Genomic DNA, 22839 nt, shown 5'->3' with positions numbered 1-22839 from the left:
AGGGGGGGGACAGGGACAGGGACAGCGCGTCGTGGGTTAAGTTATTGCGGGGGTTGGGGGGAATTTGGGGTGGTCCCGAAGGGGTCGGGTTGTCCTTGTCACCTCTCCTGGGGACACCCCGGGCGGGGGGGATCCCCCTCCCCATCCCCGGAGAGGGAACTCCTCTGGATTTTGGGGAGGGGGAGCAGAGGAGGGTCTCCGGCCCCCCCGGCTTGCTTTGGGCTGGTGTCCCCCCCACCCCGCGTGTCCCCCGCGTGTCCCCCGTGTCCCCCCGGGTCCTGTCCGTGCCCCGCTCACGCTCGCTCTGGGTCTCGGTTCGGTATTTTGTAAGATGTCACCGATGTTCGTCCTTGTATAAATAAACTGTTTCTGGCAATACCCGCGGGGCCGCTGCCTTGGGGGGCCGGGGGGTGTCCCTGTGTCCCCTGTGCTGTCCCCAGGTCCCTTTTCCTGTCCCTGTGTCCCCTGTCCTGTCCCCGTGTCCCTTTTCTTGTCCCCGTGTCCCTTTTCCTGTCCCTGTGTCCCTTTTCTTGTCCCCGTGTCCTTTTTCCTGTCCCTGTGCCCCTTTTCTTGTCCCCGTGTCCCCTGTCCTGTCCCCGTGTCCCTTTTCCTGTCCCCTTTTCCCTTCGTGCCTCAGTTTCCCCACCCACCGTCCCCTGTCCCCCCCCAGGCTCGGGGGTCTCTGTCCCCTGTGTCCCCCCAGGCTCGGGGGTCTCTGTCCCCGCTGTCCCCTGTGTCCCCCCAGGCTCGGGGGTCTCTGTCCCCGCTGTCCCCTGAGCCCCCCAGGCTCGGGGGTCTCTGTCCCCTGAGCCCCCCAGGCTCGGGAGTCTCTGTCCCCTGTGTCCCCCCAGGCTCGGGGGTCTCTGTCCCCGCTGTCCCCTGTTCCCCCCCAGGCTCGGGGGTCTCTGTCCCCGCTGTCCCCCCGCAGGACTCGGGGCCAGCCTTGGTTCTGGTGCTTTATTTGGTTCCAAATGGGGGCAGGGGGCACCCCCAGCTCTGCCGCCCCCCAGGGTGGGGGAGACCCCCGGGGATGGGCACAGCTCGGGTAGAGCCCCTGGGGGAGGGGAAGAACTGGGGGCAGAGCAGAGACCCCCACTCAATTTGGGGGTCCCTGGGGAAAGGGAAGGTGAGGATGAACTGGGACAGGAGTGGGGGGGGACCCCCTACTCAGTTTGGAGGTCCCTGGGGGCAAAAGGGAATGAACTGGGAACAGAGCAGACACCCCCTACTCAATTTGGGAAAAATGAGTGTGAGAACGAACCGGGAACAGAACAGAGCCCCCTACTCAATATGGGAAAAATGAGTGTGAGAACAGACCGGGAACAGAGCAGATGCCCCCTACTCAATATGGGAAAAATGAGTGTGAGAACAGACCGGGAACAGAGCAGAGCCCCCTACTCAATTTGGGGGAAATGAGTGTGAGAACGAACCGGGAATGGAGCAGAGCCCCCTACTCAATTTGGGGGAAATGAGTGTGAGAACAGACCGGGAATGGAGCAGAGCCCCCCTACTCAATATGGGGGAAGGAGTGTGAGAACAAACCGGGAATGGAACAGACTCCCCCTACTCAATTTGGGGGAAGGAGTGTGAGAATGAACCGGGAATGGAACAGACTCCCCCTACTCAATTTGAGGCCAAGGAGCGTGAGAGCGCCCCGGGAGCAGAGCAGACCCCCCGGGGGTCCCCGGGGCAGTGCGGACGCGCCCCGGCCGCAGCAGCGCCCCCTCCCCAGGCCGGGGGGGCTCTACGGGGCCGCCCGCAGCCGGCGCAGCGCCAGGATGAGCTGCGGCAGCAGGGACGCCACCAGCACGGGCCCCAGCGCGTAGCGAGCGCCCACGTTGAGGTACCAGAGCGCCGCGTGGTCGCTCTTGGGCAGCTTGTGCAGCAGGTCGAGCGCCAGCAGCCCCAGCACGGCGCTGCCCAGCGGCGGCTCCAGCCCGCGCAGCTCCCGCGCCGCCCGCGGGCTCAGCGGGTGCCGCGCCGCCAGCGCCAGCCCCAGCGCGGTGCCGCCCACCCGGCACAGCGACGCCCACGGACGCGTCTCGGGCCGCAGCCAGGCGGGGTCCGAGCAGCGGGAGCCGGCCCGGCCCAGCGACCTGCGGGGCGGCGGGTTCGGGTGGGACCCCGCGGTTTGGGGTGGGACCCCCTCAGGGACAGCCCGGAAAGGGGATGGGGGGAGCTCGGGGGTCAGCCCCGTTCTGAGCCCTGGGGTTTGGCCCTGCACGCCCCAAAAATACTCTGGAATTGGGGGGATACTTCCCTGCAGGCTGGGGCTGCTCCCTGGGGATAACCCCCCTTCCCTGGGCAGATCGGGGGGTACCCCTGAGACCCCGAAATCCTTGTGACACCCCTGTGACATCCCTCTCCCCTCCGTGACAGTCCCGTTCTCTCTCCTGTGACATCCCTTTTCCCACGGGACACCCCGAAGTCCTTGCGACACCCCCATCCCTCTGTGACACCCCTTTTCCCACGGGACCCCTCTGTCCCCCTGTGACACCCTCTCCCTACAGGACCCTCTTTCCCACGGGACCCCCCTCTCCCTACAGGACCCCTCTCCCCACAGGACCCTCCTTTCCCACGGGACCCCTCTCCCCACAGGACCCCCTTTCCCCACGGACCCCCTCTCCCCCTGTGACACCCCTCTCCCCGCAGGACCCCCCTTTCCCCACGGACCCGCCCGGGCACTCACCAGTCCAGGTCCAGCCCCGCGGCCGTGGCCAGCCCGTGCAGGGCCAGCGCGCCCAGCAGCAGCCCCAGCGCCGCCCCCAGGAAGAAGCGGCACTTGAGGAAGTTGGGGGGCCAGCGCTGCAGCCCCCAGCCCAGAGCCATCCCTGGCGGCGGGGACAGCGCGGTTGGCACGGGGAGGGACTGGGAAGGGGGCGGGAAGGGGCTGGGCTGCCCCTCTCACCTGCCAGCGAGCCCGTGACCACCTGGTGCGGGAAATGGGCCAGCACGAAGACCCGGGACACGCCCATGGCCACCAGCAGCAGGACGTAGAGGAGGAACGGGATCAGCCTCAGCAGCCGGCTGGAGGAACGGGGCGGGAAGGAGGAAAGCACAGGTGAGGGAGGCAGGGAAAGTCCTGGGGGGCATCCAGGGGCTGCCAGGGCAGGGCTGTGCCTCCCTTGCTGGCAGGGAAGGGATCCTCATCACCCTCCCACTGAGTGGGGGTCCCGTATCCACCACAGAGCTCCCACAGCGGCTCCATCCTGGATTCACGGGGGCTCTGCCCCATGCCCGGCCCGCACTCACCTCTGGCTGTACCTGGACACGCCCTGGCTCAGCGCGGTGACAATCGGCCACAGCCCGGCCCCCAGGATCATGCAGTGGCCCGAGGGGCTCCCTGCGGGATGGAGCACAGGGAGAACAGCTGGCAGTGCCAAGGTCGGGCTTTTCCCCCTCCCAGCCCAGCGCTCCCACGCGGGGGCGGCTCCCGGGGTCCCCCCGAGCCGGGCTCACCTGGCCCCGTCTCACAGGTGATGGGGAACTGGCGCAGCGGCAGCTGCTCCCGGCCCGACAGCCCCGACTCGTGCAGCCACCAGAACGGGCGCTCCCCGAACAGGAACCTGCGGCAGCCAGAGCGGGAGAGCGGCGCAGACAGACAGACAGACAGACAGACAGACAGGGGGGCGGGATGTGGGCATGGGGGAGGCGGCAGGAGGGCAGGGTCCCTGTAACCCATCCCTGGGGATCCAGGGGGGAAGGATCCCGGATCCCTGCAGCCCATCCCAGGGGATCCAGGGGATCCAGGATCCCTGTCAGGCATCCCTGGGGATCCAGGAGGGCAAGATCCAGGGGGGAAGGATCCCTGCAGCCCATTCCCAGGGGATCCAGGATCCCTGTAACCCATCCCAGGGGATCCAGGGGGGGATCCAGGATCCCTGTAACCCATTCCCAGGATTTCCAGGCAGGCAGGATCCCTGCAGCCCATTCCCAGGGGATTCAAGATCCCTCCAACCCATCCCACGATTTCCAGGGATGAAGCCACAGCAGGAGGGCAGGATCCCTCGCCAGTCCTGATGCCTCCCGGGGGTTTTCTCTGCCAGGAATTCCTGGCAGATGCTTGGGGCAGCTCGGGTGACCCTGAGGAACGCCGCAGGCAGGGAGCAGGGAACGAGTGCCCAGGATTGCACAGACAGGGAGCAGGGAACGAGTGCCCAGGATTGCACAGACAGGGAGCAGAGCATGGAACGAGTGCCCAGGATTGCACAGGCAGGGAGCAGGGAACGAGTGCCCAGGATTGCACAGGCAGGGAGCAGGGAACGAGTGCCCAGGATTGCACAGACAGGGAGCAGAGCAGGGAACGAGTGCCCAGGATTGCACAGACAGGGAGCAGAGCAGGCAGTGTGAGCCCAGGATTGCACAGGCAGGGAGCAGAGCAGTGTGTGCCCAGGATTGCAGAGACAGGGAGCAGAGCAGGCAGTGTGAGCCCAGGATCGCACAGGCAGGGAGCAGAGCAGGCAGTGTGAGCCCAGGATTGCACAGACAGGGAGCAGAGCAGGGAACGAGTGCCCAGGATTGCACAGACAGGGAGCAGAGCAGGCAGTGTGTGCCCAGGATTGCACAGGCAGGGAGCAGAGCAGGCAGTGTGAGCCCAGGGTTGCACAGGCAGGGAGCAGAGCAGGGAACGAGTGCCCAGGATTGCACAGACAGGGAGCAGAGCAGGCAGTGTGAGCCCAGGATTGCACAGGCAGGGAGCAGAGCAGGCAGTGTGAGCCCAGGATTGCACAGGCAGGGAGCAGAGCAGTGTGAGCCCAGGATTGCACAGGCAGGGAGCAGAGCAGGGAACGAGTGCCCAGGATTGCAGAGACAGGGAGCAGAGCAGGCAGTGTGAGCCCAGGATCGCACAGGCAGGGAGCAGAGCAGTGTGTGCCCAGGATTGCACAGACAGGGAGCAGAGCAGGCAGTGTGAGCCCAGGATTGCACAGGCAGGGAGCAGAGCAGGCAGTGTGTGCCCAGGATTGCACAGGCAGGGAGCAGAGCAGGCAGTGTGAGCCCAGGATTGCACAGACAGGGAGCAGAGCAGGCAGTGTGTGCCCAGGATTGCACAGGCAGGGAGCAGAGCAGGCAGTGTGAGCCCAGGATTGCACAGGCAGGGAGCAGAGCAGGCAGTGTGAGCCCAGGATTGCACAGGCAGGGAGCAGAGCAGTGTGTGCCCAGGATTGCACAGACAGGGAGCAGAGCAAGGAACGAGTGCCCAGGATTGCACAGACAGGGAGCAGAGCAGGCAGTGTCCCCATGCCACCCCCTCCGTGTCCCCCCCTCACCACTTGAGCACCACGTTGAACCACTCGGCCACCAGGGCGGTCCAGAGCACCATGAGCGACACGTGCTCGTCCAGCCCGCGGGCCAGCGGGAAGCAGACGGTGTAGATGGAGTTGGGGTCCAAGTGGGAGCTCAGGAAGAGCCAGAGCTGCTCCAGCCAGGGCGGCCCAGCCTGCAGCGCCACGGCCGCGCGGATCCCGGCCTCGTGCAGAGCATCCATGGCGCTGGGCTGGCACAGGAGGGAGATCGCAGAGATCCTCAGCATCCCTCGGGAATGGGCAGGAGTTCATGGGGAGGGGCTGGGAGCTGCCCGGATCCCCAGGGACGCCTCGGCACACATTCACCGCTCCGAGCTTGCTCACAAGTGACTCCCAGATCGCTGCCCGCGGGCAGAACGCGCCCGTGGCTCCGGGATGGGGCCGGGCAGGATCGCGGGGATCCGTGTGGGGTCTGTGGGGCAAAGAGCCGCCTCCTCCCTGGGGCTTGGCTTTCCCTCAGAAACCTGCTGGTTCTCCCTGTGCTGGTTCTGCACAAGGCCTGCGGTGTCACTGGAACCTCCCCGGAGCCACCTCGGGTGTTTTTTGGGGTTTCTTTGGGGTTTTTATGGGGTGTCCCTAAAGCGGGTCCCTCTGGGCCTCCCTGTGCCCTCAGGCCCGATCTGGCCTCCCTGGGGTCTCCCTACATCAGCCCCGCGGCCTCCCCATCCCCACCAGCATCTTTTGGGCCGCCCTGGCGCTCGGTGACCCTCCCGGTGGCGCCGCCCAGCCCCGGTACCGGCGGGAGGTACCTGAGGGGGGGGCTTCATCCCGGGGACCCCTCAAGACTCCCTCCCGCCGCTCTCCGCGCCCTCTTCCGCCTACAACTCCCATCACCGCCCGCGAGGCGGCGCGCTACGGCGGGGCGGGAGGGACAAGCGGCGGCTCGGCCAATCAGCGCGCGGGGCGGGGCGGAGCGGCGGGGCGGAGCGCCAATCCCCGCCCCCGGCGCCGCGAGGCCCCGCCCCCGCCGCGCCTGGCCGAGCCGAGCGGAGCCGCGGGCGCTGCGGGCGGACAAGATGGCGGCGCCGGGCGAGTACTTCAGCGTGGGCAGCCAGGTGTCCTGCCGCACCTGCCAGGAGCAGCGCCTCCAGGGCGAGGTCGTCGCTTTCGATTACCCCAGCAAGATGCTGGCGCTCAGTATCCACCCGGCTGCGCCTCGCCGCGCTGCTCCCGGCCCCGGCGCGGCCCGCTCGGGCCTCTGCGGCCCGCCCGATGGGGAGGGGGGGCGTGAGGGGAGGCGGCGTGAGGGGAGCGGGGTGGGCGGCGACGGGGAGGGGTTTGGGGAGACCCCCGAGGGACGGGGGCGGTGGGGAGTGCGCCGGGGAGGGTTTGGGGGGTTTGTTTTGGGGTGAATGGGGGGATTGGGGAGCGCTGCGTGCAGGGGCTGGGGATGGGTGAGGGGGATTGGGGAGCCTGGGATGGGGTGAGGGGGATTGGGGGTCTTGGGGGGGTGATGGGATGGGGGGTGTCCTGTAGGGAGTTCTGGGGGGAGTGAAGAGGTTTGGACTGGGGGGAGTGGGGAGACTTGTTTTGGGGTGAATGAGGGGAGTTCAGGGCCCTGTTTTAGGGTGAATGAGGGGAGTTCAGGGGTCTATTTTAGGGTGAATGGGGATAATTCAGGGCCCTGTTTTAGGGTGAATGGGAAGGATTGAGGGCCCTGTTTTAGGGTGAATGGGGGGGATTGGGGAGCCTGTTTTAGGATGAATGGGAACAATTCAGGGGTCTAATTTAGGGTGAATGGGGAGTTCAGGGCCCTGTTTTAGGGTGAATGGGGGGATTGAGGAGCCTGTTTTAGGGGGAATGGGGGGGAATGGGGACCCTGTTTTAGGGTGAATGGGGATAATTGAGGAGCCTGTTTTAGGATGAATGGGGATAATTGAGGGCCCTGTTTTAGGGTGAATGGGGGGATTAAGGAGCCTGTTTTAGGGTGAATGGGGATAACTGAGGACCCTGTTTTAGGGTGAATGGGGGTATTGAGGAGCCTGTTTTAGGGTGAATGGGGATAACTGAGGAGCCTGTTTTAGGGTGAATGGGGGTATTGAGGGCCCCTGTATTATAAAGAGCTTTTGGGGGTGAGTGGGGAGCCTGTACTGGGTTGGATGGGGTGAGAGAGAACACCCAGTTTTGGGGAGAATGGACTGTGGTGTCCTGGAGGTTTTTTTGGGGGGCAGTGAGGAACCTTGTAGATGGGGTTTTGTTTGGAATCTGCAAGGAATGGGACAAGCCAAGGGCTGCAGGAAAACCCTGGAGGGAGCCAGGAGAGGGGGGAAGGTGAATGCTCAGCTCAGGGCTGGCACTGGAGCTCTGGGGGCCCAGGGTGGGGAGTGAGGAGTTCAGAGAGGGTTTTGTGGCTGGAGCTGTGGGAAGCACAACAGGGAAAGGCTCCCTGGGTGCCTGGGATGTGGCTGGAGCCAGGGAGCAGCAGGAAAATCCCAGAGGGTCCAACAGGTTGCTCAGTGCTCCTTGCCTGCCCCACACAGGGCTGGGCTCTTCCCAAACTCCAGCTCTTCCTCCCAGAGCTGGGGGGCTGCAGCTCATCCCCAGGGGCAGAGACTGGCATTCCCTGGATTGCTGCTCATCACTGAATGGAGTTTTTAGGGATGACTCCACCTTGGGTTTAGGGGGGCTGGGTGAGGAGCAGGGACTTCCAGGAGGAGATGGTGTTGGCGTGGAGGAGGCTCTCCATGCCATGATCCATCCCTATCCATCCCTATCCCTCCATCATCCATCCCTATCCCTCCATCATCCATCCCTATCCCTCCATCATCCATCCCCATCCATCCATCCATCCATCCATCCATCATCCATCCATCCATCCATCCATCCATCATCCATCCATCCATCATCCATCCATCCATCCATCCATCATCCATCCATCCATCATCCATCCATCATCCATCCATCCATCCATCATCCATCCATCATCCATCCATCCCTCCATCCATCCCTCCATCCATCCATCCATCATCCATCCATCCATCCATCCATCCATCATCCATCCATCCATCCCTCCATCCATCCATCCATCCCTCCATCATCCATCATCCATCATCCATCCATCATCCATCATCCATCCATCCATCCATCCATCCATCCATCATCCATCCATCCATCCATCATCCATCCATCCATCCATCCCTCCATCCCTCCATCCCTCCCTCTTCATGGGAACAGAGGAATTGTGCAGGAATCCCTGTCAGCTTTAGAAAGAGTGGGGGTTTTTTGTTTTTTTTTTTTGTTTTTTTTTTTTGTTTTTTTTTTGTTTTTTTTTTGTTTGTTTGTTTTGTTTTGTTTTGTTTTGGTTTGTTTTGGTTTGTTTTGGTTTTTTTTTATTTTTTTTGGAGGTGCTGTCTCATTCACAGCAGCAATCCCAATAGCAAACCTCATGTGTCCCTCCCTGGGAATCCCCTTCCTCCCAGAGCTGGGAGTGCTCCCAGGGAGCAGGAACAAAGAGTTGGGGTGGCAGAAGTGCAGAGTGATTTGCTGGTGCTGTGAAGCAGGACTGGGAAACTCCCTGTGGGGCTGGGATAGAGCAGGAGCAGCCCCAGAGATCCTGCAGAGATGGGTGTGATCACTGATCACCCAGCAGAGGAGCTCCCCACAAACCCAACCTGCTCCCAGCTGGGTTGATGGTCCTTAACCCCTGCCCAGAATGCCCCTCCTCCAGTGGCAAGCCCAACCACGCAGACATCCTGCTGGTGAACCTACAGTACGTGTCAGAGGTGGAAATCATCAACGACCGCACGGAAACGCCTCCCCCGTTAGCCTCCCTCAACGTCAGCAAGGTGAGAGACCCTCCCTCCCCTCCCCAGACCCTGCAGGGACCCAGCAGGAGCCCCCAGCCTCACACAGCTCCCTGCTGCTCCAGGCTCTGGGTGGGTTTAACAGTTTGGCCTCTGGGTTCTGTTTGTTCTGGCATTTGGGTGGTTTTGGGGCCTGGATTTTATGGCAGGATTTGTTGGCAGCTGGGTTTTGGTGTTTTTGCTGGTTTTGGGGTCTGGAGGATGCTTTGGTGATTTGGACAGGATGGATAAAGGGGAACTGATGGAATTCTGAGGAATTTTCATCCGCCCTGGAACAGGATCAGTGCTGATCCCCAGGGATGTGAAAGAAAGGGAAGGTGACAGTGCTGAATCCAGGAGTGGGGTTGTCACCTCCTTGTCCCACAGGGACACCTCTCCCAGGGCTTTGTGTCACACAGGTGGCACAGCTGGGTGTCTGTCCCCTTCCCCGTGGATTAACACACCCCAGGTGACACAGCTGCCACCAAAATGTGACTGCTGGCAGGGTGACATCACTGGGAGGGGAGCCCCTCAGCAATCCCAGGAATTGTGGGGTGCTGTGGGGGGATTAACAGATGGAAGGAGCCAGGTGTCCCTGGGCTGGCACACTGCTGCAGGACTGGGATGTTGGTGGCTGGTACTGGTTTTACTGGGAGGAGGAGGTGTGGGCAGTGCTGGAGTGATCCAGGGAACCCAGAGAGTTTGGGATTTTTGGGAACCCTCAGATGCAGGGCTGGAGCTGCAGGGCTGGCCCATTTGGGCTCCAGGGAGGCTGGAATTCCTGGGAATGCTCAGATCCAGGGGTTGGAGCTGCATGGATGATCCATTTGGGCTCCAGGGAGCCTGGAATTCCTGGGAACCCTCAGATCCAGGGCTGGAGCTGCAGGGCTGACCCATTTGGGTTCCAAGGAATCCTGGAATCCTGGGAATGCTCCTGGGAACCCTCAGATGCAGGGCTGGAGCTGCAGGGCTGGCCCATTCCCTCTGGGGAACGTGGATGGGCAGGGAGAGCACGTCCTGCAGTGATGAGCACAGGGTGCCTCCCCAGGGAAATGCTGGGGTGCTGCTGCTGCTGCTGGCACCTCCCCAGGGTTTCTGGTCTCCTCCTGGTGGCCTCTTGGCAGAGCTGTCCCCAATCTGGGTGCAGCAGCTGCTGGAGGAGCATCCCAGGGCTTGGGACAGAGGGGATCCCCCATGGACATGGCAGGGGGGATCCCCAGTGCTCTGTCCCACGGTTCCAGCCCATCCCAGAGTGGGGGGAGGATGATTTGGCACCCCCCAGCTGGGGTCCCAATTCTCCAGGCTCATGGCAGCCCCTCCTGATGGATGGGGGGCTGTGGGGTGCAGGGGGGCTCCTGTGGAAGGTTGTGCCTGGTCTGGAGAGACCAATCCCACAGGGAATGGGGTGGGGGGCTGTGAAGGGGAGGAAGGCTCCTGTCCCTTGAGGCACTGGGAACATCCCAGTGCTCCTGCAGGGGACACAGATGGCTGGGACAGACCCTCAGTGTCCCCAGCCAGAGGGGGCTCGGGCTTTGGGAGGGCTGAAACCCCCCAGGAATCCAGCCCAGCTCTGGGTGTGCTCCCAGGAGGAGGAGGAGGAAGAGGAGGGATGATGCTGCTGAGGCTCCTCCACTGCAGCAGCTCCAGCCAGGAAAAGGCAGCTGGTCCCAGGCTCTGCCTCCTTCCCCTCCCACATTCTGCAGGGGGTGCCAGGGTCGGGGTTTTCCATCTCTGTTCCAGCAGCCAGTGTGTGATCACACCTCCCCACACACGGTGCCACTCCCAGATAACCAATCCTGGTTATTTTTTGGGAACAGATCAACTGCTGCAGGCTGAAGTTGCTCATACTCCTGTGTGGAGAGTTTACTCCCAGCCTGTTGGGTATTCCAGGCTCTCTTCCCCATCTCCATCCCAAGGAAACATTTTAGGTAGTTTGCACCTGAAATGCCAGAATTAATCTAGAAAAGGCCAAGAGGAAGAGGCAGGGGGATGTGAAAAGATGGCACCACCATCCCCCAGTCTCTGTCAGGCCTGGCAGTGGTGAGGGTGCCTCAGGAGGGGAATTCAGGCTGGAATCACAAGGGGCAGGGTGTCTGGGGTGTCCCTGTGTCCCCTCCTTGCTCCCAGCCCAGCTCCCTGTCCCTGTGTTTCCCCAGCTTGCCAACAAAGCACGGACGGAGAAGGAGGAGAAGATGAGCCAGGCGTATGCAATTAGTGCTGGTGTCTCTCTGGAGGGGCAGCAGCTCTTCCAGACCATCCATAAGACGTGAGTGCCCACCTGGGGGTCCCCAGTGCCCACCTGAGGGTCCCCAGTGCCCACCTGGGGCTCCCCAGTGCCCACCTGGGGGTCCCCAGTGCCCACCTGAGGGTCCCCAGCCCCCACCTGGGCATCCCCAGTGCCCACCTGAGGGTCCCCAGTGCCTGCCTGGGGGTCCCCAGTGCCCACCTGGGGGTCCCCATGCTCCTTTTTGGGGGATTGCCATCGCTGGGTTTGCTGTGCAATGCTCTGATGTGTCCTGGGATGTGCAGGGTGGGAGGGTGGGGGGCTCCCTGCCTGCCCCCTGCCCCTTCTGGCACATCCCACCCCAGGACCCCCACCCCTCTCCAGCTGGACACTGGAGTGCCCGGGGGGCTCTCTGTCCCCTCAGTGGGACTCAGGCCCGCCCTGGTGCCGTTCCCTGATGTCTGTGCCTCCCCTCAGCATCAAGGACTGTAAATGGCAGGAGAAGAACATAGTTGTGATGGAAGAAGTCGTCATTGCCCCCCCGTACCAGGTGGAAAACTGTAAAGGCAAAGAGGGGAGCGCCCTGAGCCACGTACGCAAAATAGTGAGTGAGGGACACCCTGGGGGGGCTGGGGACACTCACTGGGGGGGCTGGGGACACTGAGTGTGAGCTGGGGACACTGAGTGTGGGCTGGGGACACCCTGGGGGGGCTGGGGACACTCACTGGGGGGGCTGGGGACACTCACTGGGGGGGCTGGGGACACTGAGTGTGAGCTGGGGACACTCACTGGGGGGGCTGGGGACACCCTGGGGGGGCTGGGGACACTCACTGGGGGGGCTGGGGACACCCTGGGGGGGCTGGGGACACTGAGTGTGGGCTGGGGACACCCTGGGGGGGCTGGGGACACTCACTGGGTGGGCTGGGGACACTGCGGGGCTGGGGACACTGAGTGTGGGCTGGGGACACTCTGGGGGGCTGGGGACATGGGGGGGCTGGGGACACTGGGGGGGTGCTGGGGACACCCTGGGGGGGCTGGGGACATGGGGGGGCTGGGGACACTGAGTGTGGCCTGGGTACATGGGGGCCTGGGAGGGTGACACCTCCCTGGGGACACTGCAAGGACTGGGCTGGTGTCACTTCCCTGGGGACACCCAAGGTCCCTCCCTGTTGGGCCCCCAGCCCCCTGTGGGGATCTGCAGCCCCCTGTGGGGGTCTCCAGCCCCTGTGGGGTTCTTCAGCCCCTCCTGGGGTTCTCTACCCCTCTGTGGGGTTCTCCAGCCCCTTGTAGGGTTCTCCACCCCCCTCTGGGGTTCTCCACCCCCCCTCTGGGGTTCTCCAGCCCCTCCTGAGGTTCTCCAGCCCCTTGTAGGGTTCTCCAGTCCCCTGTGGGGTTCTCCAGCCCCTCCTGGGGATCTCCAGTCCCTGCTGAGGGTCTCCATCCCCTCCTGGGGTTCTCCACCCCTCTGTGGGGTTCTCCAGCCCCTCCTGGGGTTCTCCAGCCCGCTGTGGGGTTCTCCACCCCCCTGTGGGGTTCTCCAGCCCCTCCTGGGGTTCTCCAGCCCCTCCTGGACCCCATCCCTCCCCTGACCCCCTTTTCCCCGTGCCCTGCAGGTGGAGAAGCACTTCAGGGACGTGGAGAGCCAGAAGGTCCTGCAGCGTTCACAAGCACAGCAGCCACAGAAGGACACGTCCCTGTCATCCTGAGGCCACCTCCCCCCTCGGGTCACCGTCCCCAGTGCCGGGGGCACTAAAACTTTTATTTCCTTTTTTTTTTTTTTTTCTTTTTTTTTTTTTTTTTTTTTTTTTTTTTCCTCCTTCTTTTGGGGAAATCTCAACCAATTCCAAACTTTAGACTTTAAAAACAAACAAGAAAAGAGAATAATTTAAAGCTCCTCACGCATTACTTGACTAACAGACTTTGTTTTTCCGCCATGGTTTCTCCCTCCAGCCGGTCAGACTCTGTTAATTTTATTTTTTGGCCTTTTTTTTTTTTTTTTTTTCCTCCCAATTCCTTCTCCCTCTTCCCCAAAAACCCCCCAGAAAATAAAACTAACGAGCTGACTGTGGTGGCCAACCCGGGACCCTCGTGACCAACGTGGTCTCATTTTAATTTTGTTTGCACAGGGCAAGGCTTGAATTAGTCTTATTTTTCTTATCTTTAAATATATATATGAATATATATTAAAATGTTCTTTAAATATTTTTCTGCTTCTAGCAGGGTCGTGGCAAAAAATCCCCCGTAACACCCCCCCAGGAGCAGCCAGAACCTGGATTTGGGGGTTTTCCCCCCATTTCCTTTATGTTTTTAATTTTCTCTGCCCTTTTTCATTTAATTATTAATTTCAATTTTTTTTTTGCCACGATCCTCCCCTTCCCTGTTTTATTTCCTTTCGTTGTTTTTTTTTTTTTAATTATTAAAGACAAAAAAAGAAAAAAAGCAGATCAAACTCAAAATAATTCAAGCCCTGCCTTTAGGAAAGTTAAAGATTAAAAAAAAAAAAAATTAAAAAAAAGAAAAAAAAAAAAGGAAAATTTTTTAGTCTTGTTTAGCAAAAAACAATAAAAACCCGAAATTTTTTTAACCATCACCGGAGTCTATGGGGGCTCAATGGGGGCGTGGCCTCAGGGGGCGTGGCTTGAATGGGTGGGGCTTGATAGTACCTTAATTGGGGTGTGGTTTGAGGGGTGGAGTTTGTTATAACTTTAATTGGGGGCGTAGCTTGAATGGGATGGGGTTTGTTATAATCTTTATATAATCTATATAATATAATTTATATAATATATACATAATATATATAAAATTCCCTATAACCTTTAGGGGCGTGGTTAGAGGAGGGGGCGTGGTTTGAGTTGGGGTTATGACCTCTGTTGGGGCGTGGCCTGTCGCAGCAGTTTGCTTGATTGCTGGCACTTTGGGGCACAGGAGGGGTTTCGCCGGAAGGGACGCGGTTTCAGGGAGCAAACGCGGTCCGGGGCAGGACGGAGGCTCGGCGGGAGCGGCTGTTCCTGCGCTGGGCGCGGCTTTGGGGCAGGAACCGCCATTGGGAAGGAGGAGCGCGGCCTGAGGGCCGTGAGGGGATCCATGCAAGGGGCGTGGTTTGGTGGAGGGGCGTGGTTTGTAGAAAGGGCGTGGCTTGGGGAGGGGCGTGGCTTCCCCTGGCCGGGCGCTGATTGGTCCGTGCGGCGGCACTTCCGGCGGGACGGCCCTGTCATGGCGGCGTGCCGCGGCTGGAGGCGGCGGGCGCTGCGCCTGCTGACGGCGGGCGGCGGCGTCCTGCTCACCCGCTTCCCCTTCTGGCACTGCTTCAGCGGGCTGCTGCTGTGCGCCGAGCGCGCCGACCTGCGCCGGTGCGGGCCCGGGGCCGCCGCAAGGGGTCGTGGGGAGCCTGGGCCTGGGAGGGGCCTGCGGGTGGCTGTGAGGGCTGGGGATGGTTGTGGGGCTCAGAGGTGGGTGTGGGGCTTTGAGGGTCTGGGGTGCAGAGGTGCTGTGGGGCCGGGAGAAGCTGCGGGGGGTTATGGGGGGCTGGGGGGCTCCTGGGGGAGTGTGGGGCTGCTCTGGGTGAGGGACCCTCGGCGGGGCTGGGGCAGGTTTGAGGTGCGGGGCCGAGGGGAGACCCCGGCAGCGCTGGGGTCTGGGGGAGGTTTTGGGGTCAGGGGAAGGGGGCAGAGCAGCAGTGGGGGGCACAGAGGGGCTCTGTGGGTCAGGCTGAGCTCTGTGCCTGCCCCGTGACCCGGGGGAGGTTTTGGGGGGCTCTGTGGATCATGCTGAGCTCTGTGCCTGCCCCGTGACCCGGGGGAGGTTTTGGGGGGCACAGAGGGGCTCTGGGGGGGCACAGAGGGGCTCTGTGGGTCAGGCTGAGCTCTGTGCCTGCCCCATAACCCGAGGGAGGTTTTGGGGGGCTCTGTGGGTCATGCTGAGCTCTGTGCCTGTCCCGTAACCTGGGGGAGGTTTCGGGGGGCACAGAGGGGCTCTGTGGGTCAGGCTGAGCTCTGTGCCTGCCCCATGACCCGAGGGAGGTTTTGGGGGGCTCTGTGGGTCATGCTGAGCTCTGTGCCTGTCCCGTAACCTGGGGGAGGTTTCGGGGGGCACAGAGGGGCTCTGGGGGGGCACAGAGGGGCTCTGTGGGTCAGGCTGAGCTCTGTGCCTGCCCCGTGACCCGGGGGAGGTTTTGGGGGGCTCTGTGGGTCAGGCTGAGCTCTGTGCCTGCCCCGTGACCCGGGGGAGGTTTTGGGGGGCTCTGTGGGTCAGGCTGAGCTCTGTGCCTGCCCCGTGACCCGGGGGCGGTTTCGGGGGGCTCGGGGTGAGTCTGGGGGTGCCGTCCCCGCAGGAAGCCGGACATCCCGGTGCCCTACCTGTACGTGGACATGGGCGTGGCCGTGCTGTGCGCCAGCTTCATGTCGTTCGGCGTCAAGCGGCGCTGGTTCGCGCTGGGGGCCGCGCTGCAGCTGGCCGTGGCCACCTACGCCGCGCACGTCGGTGGCCACGCGCACTACGGCGACTGGCTGAAGGTGAGACCCCCGCCCGCCCTCCCGCCCCCCGGGGCGGTCCCGGCGCGGCGCTGAGGGTGCGGTGCCCCCCAGGTGCGGATGTACTCGCGCACCATCGCCATCATCGGCGGCTTCCTGATCCTGGCCAGCGGCGCCGGCGAGCTGTACCGGCAGAAACCGCGCAGCCGCTCGCTGCAGTCCACGGGACAGGTGTTCCTGGGCATCTACCTCATCTGCCAGGTACGGGGACACCTGGGGAGAGACTGGGGACAGCGTGGGGAGAGACTGGGAGAGACTGGGAACAGCGTGGGGAGAGACTGGGACACCTGGGGATAGCTGGGGACAGCCAGGGATGGCCTGGGGATAGCCGAGGACAGGTGGAGATAGCTTGGGACAGCCTGGGGATAGCTGGGGACAGCGTGGGGAGAGCCTGGGGACAGCCTAGGACAGGTGGGGACAGCGTGGGGAGAGCCTGGGGACAGCCGGGGAACAGCCTAGGATAGGTGGGGACAGCTGGGGATAGCCTGGGGACAGCTGGGGATAGCCTGGGGACAGCTGGGGATAGCCTGGGGACAGCTTGGGACAGTCTGAGACAGCCTGCGGACACGTGGGAACAGCTTGGGACAGCGTGGGGACACCTGGGACAGCCTGGGGATACCTGGGGACAGCCTGGGACACCTGGGGACAGCTTGGCACAGCCTGGGGACAGTGCTTGCAGTGCCCCAATTGTCCCTCAGGGTGTTGTCACCAGTGCCACCACACACCGAGCCCACGCTGTCCCCAGGGCGACGCTCGGGCAGGGGCTGTGCTTGGGGGAGGAGCCCTGGGCGATCGTCACCATTGTCCCCAATGCCACCAGCGCCACCACACGCACCGTCCCCGGTGCCACCACCCCCATTGTGTCCCCGCTGTCCCCCCCGCTGTCCCCCAGGCCTACTCGCTGCAGCACAGCGCCGAGGACCGCCTGGCTTACCTGGACCACCTGCTGGGGGGCGAGCTGGCGCTGCAGCTGCTGTTCCTGCTCTACGGGCTGCTGGCGCTGGCCTTCCTGTCGGGCTGCTACGTGCGGGCGGCCGCGCAGGTGCTGGCCGTGCTGCTGCCGCTCGCCATCCTGCTCATCGACGGCAACCTGGGCTACTGGCACGCCCTGCGCCGCGTCGAGTTCTGGAACCAGATGAAGCTCATCGGCCAGAACGTCGGGATCTTCGGGGCCGTGGTCATTCTGGCCACGGATGGATGAGGAGGGGGGAAGGTGGGAGGGGTTTTATAAGGAGCGCCGCTATTTATTGGTTGGGAGGGGTTTTGGGTTTTTTTTTTTGTTGTTGTTGTTTGTAAATATTTGATTATTCTGGGTGTGGGGGTCTTGCCTTGCGGGGTGGCGGCCACTGTGTGGCCAGGGCACCTGTCCCTGCTGAGGGGTGTCACTGCTGCCCCCCCAAATTACAGTATTTTTACTGATGCACTGGGAAATATTTTAATGTCTCATACTGGGGGGCTCGGCTTTGGGGGGCTCCGGGGGTGCTGCTTGAGGGGAGACCCGCTTTGGGGGCTTGGTGGAGGGGCTGGGGGTGTCCTGGTACAGGTGGGGGGACCCAGGGAGGGGCTGGCGACCCCCAGAGTCCCTGCGGGTGTGTCCTCACTGCCCTCGTCCTGTCCCCGCGCTGTGTGTGTCCCCTGGGGCTGGACAGGGCTGTGTCCTTGTCCCCGGGCTGGGCAGGTGTCCGTGTCCGTGTCCCCTGGGGCCGGGCAGGGCTGTGTCCCCTCCTGGGCTGGGCAGGTGTCCGTGTCCCCTCTCGGGCTGTGTGTGTCCCCTGGGGCTGGGCAGGTGTCCGTGTCCCCCCCGGTGTCCGTGTCCCCCCTGTGCCGGGCAGGTGTCCGTGTCCCCCCGGTGTCCGTGTCCCCCCCCGGGCTGTGTGTGTCCCCCGGGGCTGGACAGGTGCCCGTGTCCCCCCCGGTGTCCGTGTCCCCCCTGTGCCGGGCAGGTGCCCGTGTCCCCCCGGTGTCCGTGTCCCCCCGGTGTCCGTGTCCCCCCTGTGCCGGGCAGGTGCCCGTGTCCCCCCCGGTGTCCGTGTCCCCCCTGTGCCGGGCAGGTGCCCGTGTCCCCCCGGTGTCCACCCCCCCGCCCTGGCCGGAAAAGCAAACAGGGCTGTTGATAAGGGGCTTCCTCCGGGGGGCCCTAATGTTCCTCCGGCGGAACCGGGGCCATAAAACGCGGGCAGGCGGCAGAGCCGGGTTTGCCCGGGGGGGCCCCGCTGCTCCTCAGCCCCCGGGACCCCCCGGCGGCTCCAGCCCCGCGCCTGCACCCCCAGACCCTCCTCTCCTCCCCACTGCCCTCGCAGAGGTGGGGGCGCGCAGGGGACACCCCCAGCCCTGTCCCCAGCCCTGTCCCCCCCGAGCCCGGGTGCAGCCCCCCCGCCGGCAGAGCCATCCTGTGACCTTTGGAAAATCTCTGTTTGCTGTCACTGGGATAAATGGGGCAGAAAAGCTCCGGCCCCCCCACCGAGTCCCCCCGCGGCTTCGGCTGGGGACATCTGTGCCGTTGTCACTGTCCCCCAGACCCCGGGACGGGGCAGATCCCGCCTGTACCGGGCTGGGGAGAGTACCGGACCCAGCCTCAGTTTCCCCGGACACGCGCCAGTCCCGCGTGGGTCCCCGCCACCCCCTCGGTGCCATCAGCTCCGCATCGATGGCGGGGACACGAGAGGTTCGGGCCCGGGGGCTGCGGGCGCTGCTCCCCCTCCCAGCGCTGCCCTGAGCCCGGCGCCGCTCGCCGGGACCCCCCGCCCGTGTCCCCGCGGCCCGGCGGGTGCCACCGTGTCACAGTGTCACAGTGTCACTGCGCGGCCACGCCACGGGGGACAGCCCCCGCCACCACTGCCACCACCCGCCGCTCGCCGGGGTGACAGCGGGGCCAGCGGTGCGGAGCGTGTCCCCTCGGGCCGGGACTGGCACCCCCCGTGTCCCCTCCCGTGTCCCCTTGGGTCGGGGCTGGCACCCCCCGTGTCCCCTCCCGTGTCCCCTCCCGTGTCCCCTCGGGCCGGGACTGGCACCCCCCGTGTCCCCTCCCGTGTCCCCTCGGGCAGGGACTGGCACCCCCCGTGTCCCCTCCCGTGTCCCCTCCCGTGTCCCCTCGGACCGGGCTGGCACCCCCCGTGTCCCTTCCCGTGTCCCTTCCCGTGTCCCCTCGGGCCGGGGCTGGCACCCCCCGTGTCCCCTCCCGTGTCCCCTCCCGTGTCCCCTCGGGCCGGGACTGGCACCCCCCGTGTCCCCTCCCGTGTCCCCTCGGGCAGGGACTGGCACCCCCCGTGTCCCTTCCCGTGTCCCATCGGACCGGGACTGGCACCCCCCGTGTCCCCTCCCGTGTCCCCTCGGGCAGGGACTGGCACCCCCCGTGTCCCTTCCCGTGTCCCCTCCCGTGTCCCCTTGGGTCGGGACTGGCACCCCCCGTGTCCCCTCCCGTGTCCCCTCGGGCCGTGTCCCCTCCACCGCCCAGACCGAAGATGCGGCTGGGACATTTTTGGGGACCCCCCTTGTGCCACCTCTCCCCATCCCAGCCCCCCACGGCGGCTCTGGTGTCCCCGCACGTCCCCGCCGCGTCCCTCCGTGCCTCAGTTTCTCCCGGAGCCGCTGATTGCTCCTTAATGGCAAATCCATAAGGGATTAATGTCCCCGGGGGGCTGGAAAGGTCACCCCATCCGTCCTGGGGGCGGTGACAGCGGTCGATGGCGGTGGCGGGGCTGCGGTGACAGGGCAGTGGTGGCGGCTTCGTGCCCGGTCTGGGGAAACCGAGGCAGCCGTGCTGTGGCTGTGGCTGTGGCTGTGGCTGTGGCTGTGGCTGTGGCTGTGGGTGTCCCCTCCGCTGTCCCTCACGGGTGACTTCTGTCTTGTCCCACGTGCCACGTTTGTGTCCCTGGGTGTGGCTGATGTCCCTGTGTCCCACTGTCGCATCCCGCGGCTCTCAGGGCAGGTTTGTGTGACAGGGCTGCGTGTGACACCCGTGTCCTGTGTCCCTGTGCCATGGCTGCGTGTGACACCCGTGTTCTGTCCTGTGTCCCTGTGCCATGGCTCTGTGTGTGACACCCGTGTCCGTGTCCCTGTGCCCGGGCTGCGTGTGACACCCGTGTTCGTGTCCTGTGTCCCTGTGCCATGGCTCTGTGTGTGACACCCGTGTCCGTGTCCTGTGCCCTCGTGGAGGGCTCCGTGTCCATTCCCTGTCGCCGTGCACCTCGGTTGTGTCACATCCATGTCCCCGTGCCACGGCTGCCCGTGTCCCCTGTCTGTGTGTCCTGTCACATCTGTGCCCATGTCCCGAGCCCGCCTGGCATTGCCATGCCCGTGTCGGTGGCCACACGCGTGTCCCCGTGTCCCACCCGTGTCCCACCCGTGTCCCCAGCTCTGTCCTGCCCATCCCCTCCGTGCCCAGGCTGCGGGGGCTGTGTTGGGGACAGGGACACGGTGCTGGCACGTGTCCCCTGGCCCTGGCGGGGGGGCCGCAGGGTCCTGCGTGCCCGTGGGTCTGTCACGCGTGAGGGAGGAGCCACCAGCCCCCCTCGGGCTATAAAACCCCGGGCGGGAGCAGGAGCCGCCGTGTCCCCGGCACTGTCACCCCTGTCACTGCCAGGCCCTACTGTCACCTCTGCCTCCGCCATCGTGAGTGCAGGGACCGGGCTGGGGTCCGTGGGGTCCCGGGGGGTCCCTGAGGGGGTCCCGGGGGGTCCCGGGGGGTCCCTGAGGGGGGTCGGGACCCCGGGAGGGACAATGGCCTTGGGGACCTGCGGGGTCCCTGGAGGGGAGGTGTCCCTTGGCGTGCACGTGGGGTCCTTCGGGGTGGGACAGCGCCCTTGGGGACACTGAGGGGGGGTCTCTGGGAGGGAGGTGTCCCCGTGGGATATGGGGGGGTCCCGGGTGGGGGATGAAACAACCCCTGGTGGAGCCGGGGCTGCTCCGAGGGTGCGACAGCCCCGCAGGGAACGGGGCGCTGGGGGTCCCGCGGGTGACGGGAGCGCCGGGGGGCTGCGTGGGTGTCCCCCGCAGATGGTGACGTCCCCCGCGCTGGTGGCCGTGTCCCTCTGCGCCCTGCTGTGCCTGGCGGCCGCCTACCCCCCCAAACCCGAGAGCCCCGGCGACGACGCGTCCCCCGAGGAGATGGCGCGGTACTTCTCGGCGCTCCGCCACTACATCAACCTGGTGACGCGGCAGAGGTGAGCGCGGCGGGGCGCGTCCCCCCCGTGTGTCCCCGTCCCCGTGCGCGCTCCCGCGGGGTCCCCGTCGCTCAGGCGCGCCCCCGTGTCCCGCAGGTACGGGAAACGCTCCGGCCCCGGCGCGGCGGCGGCGGCGGAGCTGCTGCTGGGGCCCGGCGGGGACAGGTCACGGTGAGTGTCCCTGTCGCTGTCCCCCCTCCCGGGGCTGTTTGGGGTCCCGGGGGGGGTCCGGGGGTCTCGCTCCCCCTTTTCTCACCCCGGCTCTTCCCGCAGGTTCGATGACGACTCCTCGTGGTGACCGCCCCGCCCAGCCCCCCCTGTCCCCCAAATCCTCCCCATCTCTCCAGGTCCCCCCACGGGACCCAGGGCCAGCGCGGGACCCCCCGCTGGAGGGCCGGGGACCCCCAGAACCCGGCCCGGGGGCGTCCCGCTGTCGGGGGGGGCCCGACCCCGACCCCGTCCCCTCCCCACCGCTGCCGGGGGGGTCCCGCGTGGGCCCTGCACGGCCCCGCAGCGACAATAAAGAGCACGACCGTGGGCACGGCCCGGTGCGCGCTGTGTGCGGGGCGCGGGGGCGCGGGGGGCGCGGGGGGCGCGGGGGATGGAGGGGTGGGGGGAGATGGAGGGGGGAAGGGGGGGAGGATTGGGGGGTGAAAGGAGGGAGTGAAAGAGCGGAAGGGGGTGAGGGGTGGGAATTTTGGAGGAGGGGGTGCGTAGGGAAGGGTGGGAGTGGGGTGAGCTGGGGGCTGGGGCACACTGGGGTTGGATACTGGGATACACTGGGGTTGGATACTGGGGCGCACTGGGGTTGGATACTGGGGCGCACTGGGGTTGGATACTGGGGCGTGCTGGGGTTGGACACTGGGATGCACTGGGGTTGGATACTGGGGTGTGCTGGAGTTGGACACTGGGGCGCACTGGGGTTCGATAATGGGATAATGGGGGGCAACGGCGGGGGGATCCACCAGTGCTGAATATCGGGGTGCAGGGGGTGCTGGGGGGCTGAGATGGGGCTGGAGCACAGGGGTTGGACATTTGTGGGGGCGTGGGGTGCACGTCCTGGATGAGGGGTGCACTGTCCGGGTTTGGGGTGCACTGTTCTGTGTGTGGGGTGCACTGTCCTGGGTTTGGGGTGCATGTCCCGGGTTTGGGGTGCACTGTCCTGGGTTTGGGGTGCACTGTCCGGGTTTGGGGTGCATGTCCCGGGTTTGGGGTGCACTGTCCTGGGTTTGGGGTGCACTGTCCGGGTTTGGGGGGCACTGTCCGGGTTTGGGGTGCACTGTCCTGGGTTTGGGGGGCACTGTTCGGGTTTGGGGTGCACTGTCCGGGTTTGGGGTGCACTGTTCTGTGTGTGGGGTGCACTGTCCGGGTTTGGGGGGCACTGTCCGGGTTTGGGGTGCACGTCCTGTGTGTGGGGTGCACTGTCCTGGGTTTGGGGTGCATGTCCCGGGTTTGGGGTGCACTGTTCTGTGTGTGGGGTGCACTGTCCGGGTTTGGGGTGCACTGTCCGGGTTTGGGGTGCACTGTCCTGGGTTTGGGGGGCACTGTTCTGTGTGTGGGGTGCACTGTCCGGGTTTGGGGTGCATGTCCCGGGTTTGGGGTGCATGTCCCGGGTTTGGGGTGCTCTGCCAGGGGGTGCTGACACCATCAGGGCTCCCCCCGTGTCAGGACCGTGGCCGTTGGGATCTGTGCCAGATTTGGGGGTCCCGTGTCCCTCTGTCCCCCCACGTGGGGGTCCCTCTGTCACCCCGACATTGCCTCCCTCATGTCTCCCCCCTCGATCTCCCTCCCCGGTCACTCTGTCTGTCCCCTCACTGTCCCCCTGTCCCACTCCCCACC

At 64.6% G+C, this 22839-nt stretch overlaps 4 protein-coding genes across 5 annotated transcripts; 3 read left to right on the top strand and 1 right to left on the bottom strand.

Annotated features, from left to right (window-relative positions):
• Positions 1-943: 943 nt before the first annotated feature.
• On the bottom strand, positions 944-6143 carry G6PC3 (glucose-6-phosphatase catalytic subunit 3). Of its 2 annotated transcripts, none has more exons than XM_056512090.1 (8): positions 6053-6143; positions 5268-5494; positions 3460-3566; positions 3253-3343; positions 2909-3027; positions 2690-2831; positions 1624-2096; positions 944-1510 (listed from the first exon to the last, which is right to left on the bottom strand). In XM_056512090.1, the coding sequence occupies exons 1-7, from the start codon at positions 6068-6070 to the stop codon at positions 1745-1747; spliced, it is 1056 nt and encodes a 351-aa protein (XP_056368065.1). In that variant the 5' UTR covers positions 6071-6143; the 3' UTR covers positions 944-1510; positions 1624-1744. The 2 variants fall into 2 exon arrangements, with proteins under 2 accessions (XP_056368065.1, XP_056368066.1); XM_056512091.1 differs by lacking the exon at positions 944-1510 and adding an exon at positions 1543-1557 and having other exon boundaries at positions 1615-2096.
• Positions 6144-6250: 107 nt separating this feature from the next.
• LSM12 (LSM12 homolog) lies at positions 6251-13657 on the top strand. Its single transcript, XM_056512304.1, has 5 exons — positions 6251-6440; positions 8955-9088; positions 11242-11351; positions 11787-11913; positions 12923-13657. The coding sequence occupies exons 1-5, from the start codon at positions 6320-6322 to the stop codon at positions 13013-13015; spliced, it is 585 nt and encodes a 194-aa protein (XP_056368279.1). The 5' UTR covers positions 6251-6319; the 3' UTR covers positions 13016-13657.
• Positions 13658-14277: 620 nt separating this feature from the next.
• TMEM101 (transmembrane protein 101) lies at positions 14278-17261 on the top strand. Its single transcript, XM_056512089.1, has 4 exons — positions 14278-14659; positions 15640-15820; positions 15893-16039; positions 16731-17261. Exons 1-4 carry the CDS (start codon positions 14394-14396, stop codon positions 17037-17039), a joined length of 903 nt encoding a protein of 300 aa, XP_056368064.1. The 5' UTR covers positions 14278-14393; the 3' UTR covers positions 17040-17261.
• A 3139-nt stretch (positions 17262-20400) lies between these two features.
• LOC130264124 (peptide YY-like) lies at positions 20401-21537 on the top strand. The gene is made up of 4 exons (XM_056512139.1): positions 20401-20449; positions 20834-21000; positions 21097-21171; positions 21274-21537. The coding sequence occupies exons 2-4, from the start codon at positions 20834-20836 to the stop codon at positions 21296-21298; spliced, it is 267 nt and encodes an 88-aa protein (XP_056368114.1). The 5' UTR covers positions 20401-20449; the 3' UTR covers positions 21299-21537.
• The last annotated feature ends 1302 nt before the right edge of the window (positions 21538-22839 follow it).

This window comes from Oenanthe melanoleuca, chromosome 27 (assembly GCF_029582105.1).
Source record: "Oenanthe melanoleuca isolate GR-GAL-2019-014 chromosome 27, OMel1.0, whole genome shotgun sequence".
In the NCBI taxonomy this organism is placed as follows: Eukaryota; Metazoa; Chordata; class Aves; order Passeriformes; family Muscicapidae; genus Oenanthe; species Oenanthe melanoleuca.
Note: the sequence above shows the minus strand (reverse complement) of the source record. Positions and strands in the feature narration are given on the sequence as shown.